Source organism: Saccostrea echinata, unplaced genomic scaffold, assembly GCF_033153115.1.
Source record: "Saccostrea echinata isolate AGI-Se365-2 ecotype Australia unplaced genomic scaffold, CSIRO_AGI_Sech_v1 ptg000022l, whole genome shotgun sequence".
In the NCBI taxonomy this organism is placed as follows: domain Eukaryota; kingdom Metazoa; phylum Mollusca; class Bivalvia; order Ostreida; family Ostreidae; genus Saccostrea; species Saccostrea echinata.
The window spans coordinates 16337960-16348006 of NW_026889771.1; the positions used below are offsets into that span (position 1 = coordinate 16337960).

The window sequence follows — 10047 nt, forward strand, 5'->3', positions numbered from 1 at the left end:
TTCATGCTTTTCCGAATAATGCATAGTTTCCTATAAGATGGGCAGGTGTAGAGAATAAGAGTTTCTAGGATCATGTACATTTTCACTTGACTATATGACCATTTTGGTTCCGCTTTGGGGTCATGTCAAACACTGTTTGGTTAAGGGTTAAACAAACTTCTTACAAACTAACCTGTTTTCCTTCAAAATATGTAAGGATGGGGAAGAAAATTTTTGAAAAAACCTCTAGTGTTGAAAGGACACAATGATTAGGAAAATTAAAATTTCTTCCACTATCAAAAATTCATCACTCCCGCGTACTTGTTCTTTTTTGTAATTTTAACATGCTATGGAATATAGGAAGATTCTGATTGGCTGCTTTTTCAAAGGCTACCCTTTTTAAAATTTTCGCCTGCTGTCAGATTTGATGCATGGCTTCCACTAGCGAGCATAGGTGACAAAATAGTCAAAATGGGGGTAAATACGGGACACATAATGCATAACAATTTAGGAATCAAAACTTATGAAAATCGTCCCATGGTTTGTGGAAAGATCGTGACAGAGGCGTGATTTTGATTTGACGTTGTTGCTGAGTCGACGGAATGAACTAACGTTTGGTCAGCACCGTCTCCATCAGACATCCCGATGCTACAGTAAGAGAATAGTGATCGACGCTGAAAGATAGTGAGATGATTAACGTTTACATTATGGGAAAGAAAACAGCAACGGCTAGGAAAAGAGAGAGTGATTTGAAAATTGAAGGTTCTTAAGGAGTTTGACTTTGGATAATCTGTAATGCAGAGCGGGGAGTTTCTCAAAGTACACAAGGTTATGAAAGCTAAACAAAGAAAGATGAATTTTGCAGCAAAAAACAAACATTTAAAGTTTGCGACACACATGTTAATGTTTTCATCTGATAAATGCTTCGAGCAATGACCGAACATTGATTCCTTATCTTTCACTTTTGGGTCACAATTAATAAGACCGCAGCTATGCAGGCATTAGGTTTCTTAGTGCTCGGTGTAACCTTCGGATATTCATTTGGTAAGCTAAATTCTTACTTTCCCCATATATTGAGAGTATTTTACACGAATTTTATAACTAAGTGATAGTATGATTCAATGGCCTACCTTTTGTAGACAGTGGGTTAGCATTAATTACATTCTTATCTGCTTACAAAGTACTTTTAAGATTACGTAGGCAAAATTTCAAAGATATAATGAATTACAATATATATGATAAATGATTGTAGCATTATTCTAACCACTTGCTACATCTATAGTGTATATCCTGTACTCTACATTTCTTTTATGTATTCTTTTTCTTAATTTTGACGTGTTAGAAGTGCAGTGTATGTAACTCTGATTCTAATTTTTAAAGGCATGGATGTTCATAACGTAATCATTCCGTAAAATGTTTGAAGGGTTCTTCTTGGATGAACAAAAGAAAGTTTGTTACGGAGACCTTGGTTGTTTTGCCATTGATGATCCTTTCGACAACACCTTCGGATATCTTCCGGAATCACCAGAGTCCATACAATTTAGTTTGACTCTTTTTACAAGAACTAACTCGAGGATTGGTGTACGGATAGGATACAATGACACTTCCTCCGTATCTAGGTCCAGTTTTAACCCCAATAATCCAATTAAAATCATCATACATGGATACATGAGCAACGCCAATGAAGCATGGGTTCAAAATATTTCAAAACTATTTCTTAAAAAGGTATGCTTTCTTATCATTATCAAAATATACGAGAACATGTACAGTGGATCCTCATTTATCCGGACGCAAATAATATGGACGCTTCACCTTCCGGACGAAATTTGTGGGAAAACAGAATGAACATTTATACGTACCAATTATACCAAGTACATTTTTGTAATCCTCCTGGCGATTTGCTTGAGACACAAGTGTCCGGACTAACAAGGCTCGATTGTACATATGACTTAACTGAGAAAAGTAATTGTTTCCATTACTTTCAACTTCGTTGAAATAGATTTTATATTTATATAAGTTAAAGTATATATACAAGTTAATTCGAGAAAAAACATCCACTGGATAGAAAGAAACAATACCACTTCATATTTTCTCAGTATAAATAGGGTATTTCTACGTCTTTCTGCACACACACACACACACAGAGTCAATTCTATCTATCTATCTATCTATCTAAAACAAGATCAAAGGGGGTATTATTCTTGACATAGGGCACAATTTAACGTCCCTTTCGTTGGACTTAAACATTGAAAATATTAAAACATTTGTTTATTGTTTAACGTTCCTCTCGAGAATTTTTCACTCATATGGAGACGCCACCACTTGCCGGTGGAGAGCTGTAAATTTTGTCCTATGCTCGGCACTTAGGGCCATTGAGCAGTGAGGGGTCTTAATCGTGCCAGCACCTACTGCGACACGGGACCTCGGTTTATACGGTATCACCCGGAGGACCAGTCTCCACTTCCCACAGTGGGATTCGAACCCCCGACGTAAGGATCAACTACTTACACCGCGACTCTAGACCGAACGCTCTAACCACTGCGCCACGCGGGCGACTGTTAAAACATTTATAATATAATATAACCACATGTATTACCATTACGGTAATGCCGATGGAAATTCCGAATGTAATGGTAATGCATTACTTTATACCGATTGATTGATTGCTTTATTATTTAACGCCGAGTCAGCAGTATTTCAGTCATATTTCGGCGGTGAATTTTTTTTTTCTCGTGATGGGTTTTGAATACATTTGACTTCCCTCGCCCCCCCCCCCCCCGGGAACCTCCTTTTGTTCGAAAACCAGAGAAACGATCTTTTGCGTGCCAAGGGAGATATTATCCTTGGACACAATTTAACGTCCCTTCCGGCGGACATTGAAAATATTAAAACATTTAAAACGAAGTAATACTAGTAATGTGTAATGCCAAAAAGTGTGCATAACATGAACATATAAGGGTAATGTTTTTGTTGCTTAATATCCCTTCAAGAATTTTTCATTCATATTGAGACGCCACCACTTGCCGGTGAAGAGCTGCAAATTAAGACCTGTACTCGGCACTTACGATCTTTGAGAAGTGAAGGATCTTTTCGTGCCAACACCTCGGTTTATATGGTCTCATCCGAATGACCGGTCTCCACGTCGCAAAGAGGATTTGAACCCTCGACGTAAGGAACAACTCCTTACGCTGCGACTCTAGGGTAGAGCAAACGCTCAAAGCACAGCACCACGCGTGCGAGGTAATGGTAATGTAATTGCATTCTTTCTTAAATCTAGTATAATGCTGACATTACAGTGAATGTCTGTTTACTCATTTTTTATGCAAAGATCCAAACAATGTATTGTTTTGAGAAGTGCTCAACATACCAATCCCTATGTCCTTGTTCTTTTATGAATCATTGAGATGGTCTAGTTTGAGATGACCATAACACGTATCTTGAATTAAAAGAATTGAAGACATCTCCGTTATAGCTTATTAATTCCGAACACCTAACGCGAAAAACGTGCAACTTAGCTAGAACCTAGAGCGATGTTAAAACAGGAGGTTTTCTTTGAAATAAAAATCAAAGCCACCACATATACAGCAATTTAAAAATGAGCGAATAAAATGTCATCCTCGCAATGCCAGGGGTCCTGAGTCAACACGTTGCCGTTAGACCCCTGGCAAATTTCATTTGATATTTTAGGGCTTGCTTCTCTCATTGAGAAGCACCAATCAAATTTAAGCTTTCTTAAGGAGTTAGTTAATGTAAACAGAAAGAATTCAGTTGTCACCTCAAATGCACGTGTTCTAAGTTGTTTATCATAGAATGGCTTAATGTGAATGGTTTAGAGAAATGAAGAACAATAAAGATTTATAATTTTTCCGAAAGATGTCGCTACTATCAGTCCACGAATCATTGAATTAAATATACCAGGGGTCCAACGGCAACATGTTGAATCAGGACCCCTGGCATTGCAAGGATGATAAAATGTAAGCTGTTACATTTTCTTCAGACACGCTGAAGAAAAATGAAACCGCTTACTAGGTTTTCCCGTGTTTCCGTCTCTCCTCTCTCTCTCTCTCTCTATATATATATATCAGTGCATTTTTATTTACTCAAGAAATTTTATTATTGGGTAAATAAGATTTATAGCACTTAAGATCTTCTTCGCAGGAAGACTGCAACGTTGTAACCGTTCAGTGGAGGAACGGAGCCAACAAGATTTACCCCGCCTCTGCCGCCAATACACGAGTGGTTGGAGCAGCTGTGGCGAAGTTCTTGGAAATGGTTAGAGATAAACATGGAGCAAAAATGGAGACCGTCCATGTTATCGGGCACAGTCTAGGGGCCCAAACTTCTGGTTATATAGGACAACGTACACCACATCTGGGCAGAATCACAGGTTCTACAATACTTATATATAAACTGCATACACAGTGAGTGGGGGTTGTTTAAAAACATTGCAGTTATTTTATGTATGGACCAAAAGATGTGTCAAAATGGACTATTAAATACAGCCGTCTTTTGACAGGCCGTATTATGCTATAAGCTTTCTCGTCTGTTCGTCTATCTGTCTGTTAGCTTTTTCTGTCCTGATTATGTTGTGTGAGGCCTAGGAACCCAAGCCTTTAAAGTTGAACATGCCGGGTATTTTATTGTATTATATGTACAAAAGGATTGGATACAAGTTCTTTCAATTTACTAAATCCTTTCCTTATTTTACGTGTATGAGTACAATTATTGTCAAACAAATGAATTGAAATAAAATACCATTATAATGAAAACAAGAAATGTTTAAGAAATATGTATGCCACCTTTTTGGCAATATTAAAATTGGAACAAAATTAAAATGTAGAATGTATATAATGAGAGAATAATTAAAAGTTAAATTTGGTACGTGTTTATCGGGAATTCTTGTAATTTTCATGCAGTAGAAAAATGTCCATAAATATTTGGGAACACCAAACAATTGACTCCAATAATTTTCTGTTTGTCTTAAATTTTTTCTCTCAATGATTATGTAGTAGAAGACATGGTTTTACATCGGTTGTAAGAACATATCTATTCCCTTCTAAGAGTACATACATATTATATCTAATATTAATATATGGCGCCTTTTCACATATGCATGTATTTGGAAGTTGGTTAATTATTGTCTTCAGAATAAGGTTTTCACATAAATATAAAATCTTAATCACAGAAGTATCTAATGTCATGGAACGAACCATTTATGTTATACAAGTCTTTTGCGTAAAGAATTTATTCCCGCTTTAATTCATTTTTTAAAATAAATTTTGTTCGTAAAAAATTTCGTTTTTCCATATATTGGTAAAGATAAAAACTCTTTTGTGGAAAAATTTGGTAAATATTTTGTCGTTATACATGCATTGAAAGCACAAATTGATTTTTTTATTGAATTTAGGGAGATTTTTTTTAGTTCTTGATAGTCATATACATTTATTAGATTAGTTTTTTATGTATTCTAGTGATAATGACTTTATAAAATAAATAATTTAAAGATGATGCAGGACTAGATTTCAAATTAAGTAATAATGGAACCCAATATGCTTTGGATGCCTTAAATTTAGATTCAACTTCAATAATGTATTTTTCTGTTCTTTCCTGTAAGTGTATTTTCTTTTATACGGTCTTCAGTATTCTAAACAAAGTTAAATATTAATCTACTTATTAGTTTAATAATTTCTTTAGGTGTATTAGGAAGAATAGTTGCATTATATTGTAGTTTTTAAATACACTACGTGTTCATTTTTCCCAAAATTGACAATTTCCTCTTTTCTCATGAATCTAAATTTTTCGATATTTAATCAATTATAGCTTGCCTATTTTTTTTTCTCTATATATTTTTGGAACGTATATTCCTAGTGTTTTAATGGTTCGTTGGTCACCTTTATCTCCTCTATTCGATTACATGAATTTTTAAAGCTTCCAGTAGTATACAGTGTACATTCCTATTTATCGATATTTAGATTTCAGGAATAATGGTAAATTGCAATCATATCTAAATACAACAAACGTCCACTTTTTAAGTACACTTGTTTTAGTTTGTTACTATATATAACTTATACAGGACTAGACCCGGCAGGGCCATTGTTTGAGCGCTATGCTGAAGAGGTTCGGTTGGATCCTAGCGACGCAAAATTTGTTGACGTTATTCATTCTGATGCACTTCCGATCGAAGATGCAGGTAAAAGTAATAAAAACGTTGGCATTATATATATATATATATATATATATATATATATATATATATATATATATATATATATATATATATATATATATAAGCCCCAATTTAATTAGTGCTTCGCATTGAGAGAAGCGGCCCATTCTCAGTTTGTCAGGGTCTTGCAGCCAAATGGACTCTGAACCCCTGCCGTTGTGAGAATGAGGTATGTCTGGCAAGGAGTCCTTGTCAAAAATGTATGACTAAAATTGTACACTGTAGTATATGCATTCGTCTAGTGTCATCTAATATTTAAAAGATAGGTATCTAGCAGGGCTTGCAAATTTCTCAAATTTGATTTGATAATCGAGTAATTTTTAGTAATTTTTTGACCGTAAAAATCCCTTTTCTTATTTTCTATCAAGTTATTTTCAAAATTTAAATAGGAGTTGGAACAAGGAAGTCGTGTGGACACATTGACTTTTTTCCTAATGGCGGCGGTCATCAACCAGGTTGCCCGCCACCGTATAAAACCAGCTTGGAGGAGCTTTTATCCTTACGATTCACTGGTTAGTACTCTTCAAGTGCACAAATTAACATCAATGTTTTTGGAGTCAAGATTATCGGGAATCATGTTATTTCAATGTTGTCAAATGTCGATTTTCTTCAATTTACTTGGTGGCACTACATAAAAAAATGAGTGGACATTGGAAAACCTTATTTAAAAAATAACTTTTTTAAAACCGTTTTTGCATACGTCTAAAATCCATATAAACACTGATTATTTAGCTTGGCTTTACTAAATTATTCAGACGAGAAGGACCCCAATGTTTTTTATTAATTGTAACTTGTAAATAGGTTTTCTTCTTAAGTCACATTGTGACGAACAAGTAATTTGTTACATCGTTGATTTGCCGATAACGTTTTAAAATTGATTTAAGAAAATTGTTAGAATTTGCCACGTGTGCTGAATCAGCATACCTTACAGCACTTTAATTTTCCTGATTTTTATTTCCGATAAAAATTATCGGACTACAGTATTGCTAGTTTATTGAGAGTGTTTTGTTAATCTTACAAAAAATTCTTATCAAACACTCCCCGCTGCATGTCCTTGGATTTTAACTGTTTCTCTTTTTTTCTCAGCCGCCTTTACATCTATCTCATGCAGTCATTCTCGATCGTACTTTTATTTTGCGGAGTCCCTCGTCAAAGAACCAAACTGTCAATTCACTGCCTACCCCTGCGATACCTACAACGATTTTGTGAAGGGCACCTGCAACGTTTGTGGGGATTCCCCTTGTCCTGTGATGGGCAATGATGCCATTAAATCCAGCTCCAGGCGAGGCAATTATTACTTAATAACGAACAGCCAAAATCCATTTTGCAGTAAGTGGGATTTTGAAATAAACTTATCATTTGTCTATACCTTTTAAATCTCTCATAATGACACACATTAGAAAAATCTTAACTTCAGAAAAAAACGATATATTATTCATTTATTCATGCCTGCATCAGTGAATAAAACATATGGCAACCCATTGCCACCCTTGTACACTTCGAATTTGACCTACTTTTGAAAGACTAACCTTGGCAATTACTTTTGAACGTTTTGTTTTATAGCTTTCATATTTAACATATGTTTTCTTTGTGACAAGATCTTTCTTTGGGTACCACCATTCTAGTCTTCATAACCTTGACTTTGGACTTTTACTTGTTTTGACCCTTCACGGTAGCTCATTCGGTAGAGCGCTCGCTCCGTGATCGTGAGGTCGTGAGTTCGAATCTCGGCCGCGACTGACCTAAGTCGTTAAAAAATAGGTAGCAACTGTTCCTTCACCATGCGCTCGGCACTTTGAAGTGAAAGTTATGGGTCCTTCGGATGAGACCTTAAAAACCGAGGTCCCGTGTCACGGCAGGCGTTGACACGATAAAGATCCCTCACTGCTCAATGGCCGTAAGTGCCGAGTAAAGGTCAAAATTTGAAGCCATTCACCGGTATATGGTGACGTCTCTCTATGAGTGAAAAATTCTCGAATGGGACGTAAAACAACTTACAATCAATCAATTTACTTGTTTTGAAAATTTTTAACCTGTCAAAATAGTGGTACCCAAAGAAACTTAAGGTCTTGTCGCAAGGAATACACGTGTGAAATATGAAAGTCATAGTATCAACTGCTCGGAAGTTATGATCAAGGTTAAAGCTGAACACGTTTCGTAAATAGACATACGCCATATTCGATTATACTATCTACGATATCAGCACCGAGATATACCTTTCGCATTCGTTACATCGGACTGCTTTATTGTCGAGGGTATCGGCGTTGAATGGCGACACATGTCCGTGCTGGTTATCTTGCATTGCCTTTGCTTATTTATTTTATTGCAGTTACGTGTATTTGTGTTTGTTTGTATACTGCACTGACTTGTGCAGTTGTTGTAAGTTTCTTTGGTATCCTTCTGTCCTGCCGTAGAAGAAGTACACAGTAATTTTTATTCGCTACCGAGTGCTGTATAGCATGCGTCCGTCCACACCGGTGACAGCTGATTACACTGAACAGTGACTAAGTGAGCGGATTATATAGGGGCCCTCAGATATAGCAAGAGAATAATCGAATATGGCGGACAAATTCCTTTTACGAATCGTGTTCAGCTTTAAAGTTTTTCAAAAGTAAATCAAATTCCAAGGTAATGAGGTCAAAAATGATGGCACTCAAACAAAGGGCCACAAGGAATGACATGTGAAATATAAAAGCCCTAGCACCAACCGTTCATAATTATGACCAAGGATAAAATCCAGTTAAAGTTTTTAGAAGTATATCAAACTCAAAGGTCAAGGCAATAAATTGTTGAACCACCAAAAAAAGTCTTTTCACAAGAAATACATACAAGTGTGAAATATGAAAGACGTACATGTAGAAATAAGCATTCATATGTAATGGCCAGGGTTCAAGTTTTGGGACAAATAGACGGACAGACCAAAAAAAACTATAGGCCCCGTATTCTCCGATTACATAGCACAGATAGGTATCCCAGTAGCTTAAAATAAACAAGGACTGCATCTACCGCTGTCTTGGTCCAATTGATCGCCGCCAGAAGTAGTCAGTTTTGACATATTTCTATACAAGGTTACTGAATTACATATCATGTAAACTTTAGACATTTCTTACCAGACTCGGTTGCAGGCTTTGCTAATTTTATATTTCATGATACAACACTGACTTAGATGGGGTGTGCGTGTGATATAACTCTGTCTTTGTTAGGAGTGTAGGAGACTGCTCTTTCAAATTGGAATTTTGTTGTCAGTGCCAAGTGATTTCTTGGGCAATCCTAAACGCAATCGTTTATGTACTGTCTTCAGTATCTTCAAACCATCAGAAGGTGGGGGTTAGGTTCCTACTTTCTCTTTGCGACAAGAACACTTTTTGATAGTTTTCAGAAAGGCGGAGGGTATAACCATATTGCAACTTTTACAGTCTCATCAGATACTTCTGGATTTTATATCCGCAAAGTTTGTGTTTGTTTTTGGTTTCGTATTTTATTGGTATTTTTACATTGATCAAACATCCGTTAATGTATCTTAATTATAAAGATTTCCAAATGTATTGACAATACATAATGGAACAAAGAGATTAAATCTCATACACATGTTGTAACAATATAATACGTATATTTTATACCATATATTTGTTTTCTGAAATTATTTTTAATTTTATTTCAGAAAATTCCTGAGGAAGACCATGAATTGATTTACAAAAAACTTCTCCAATAAAATATATACGAAAGAAAACCCTTTATCTTATACTTTACATTTTATATCCCCGTTGACCGAATTTTATCCCATTCCTGACTTCAAAGAAAAAAACAGATACAAGCCATACCCCGAACACCAAAGATAGAAC

At 35.7% G+C, this 10047-nt stretch overlaps 2 protein-coding genes across 2 annotated transcripts in view; both read left to right on the top strand.

Moving 5' to 3' along the window:
- Positions 1 to 10047, top strand: part of LOC133190548 (adhesion G protein-coupled receptor L1-like) — a 185637-nt gene that overhangs the window by 110130 nt on the left and 65460 nt on the right. The window lies entirely within an intron of this gene.
- On the top strand, positions 971 to 9947 carry LOC133190553 (inactive pancreatic lipase-related protein 1-like). The gene is made up of 7 exons (XM_061326244.1): positions 971 to 1023; positions 1403 to 1704; positions 4138 to 4366; positions 6053 to 6169; positions 6595 to 6717; positions 7292 to 7534; positions 9867 to 9947. The coding sequence occupies exons 1-7, from the start codon at positions 972 to 974 to the stop codon at positions 9875 to 9877; spliced, it is 1077 nt and encodes a 358-aa protein (XP_061182228.1). The 5' UTR covers position 971; the 3' UTR covers positions 9878 to 9947.

What these genes read in the sequence shown, in the direction of transcription:
- LOC133190553 (XM_061326244.1), top strand. Translation starts at nt 972, where the DNA reads ATGCAGGCATTAGGTTTCTTAGTGCTCGGTGTAACCTTCGGATATTCA. An exon ending in ACTTCCGATCGAAGATGCAG is followed by an intron (nt 6,170 to 6,594) that starts GTAAAAGTAATA and finishes AAATTTAAATAG; the next exon opens with GAGTTGGAACAAGGAAGTCG. An exon ending in TTTATCCTTACGATTCACTG is followed by an intron (nt 6,718 to 7,291) that starts GTTAGTACTCTT and finishes TTTTTTTCTCAG; the next exon opens with CCGCCTTTACATCTATCTCA.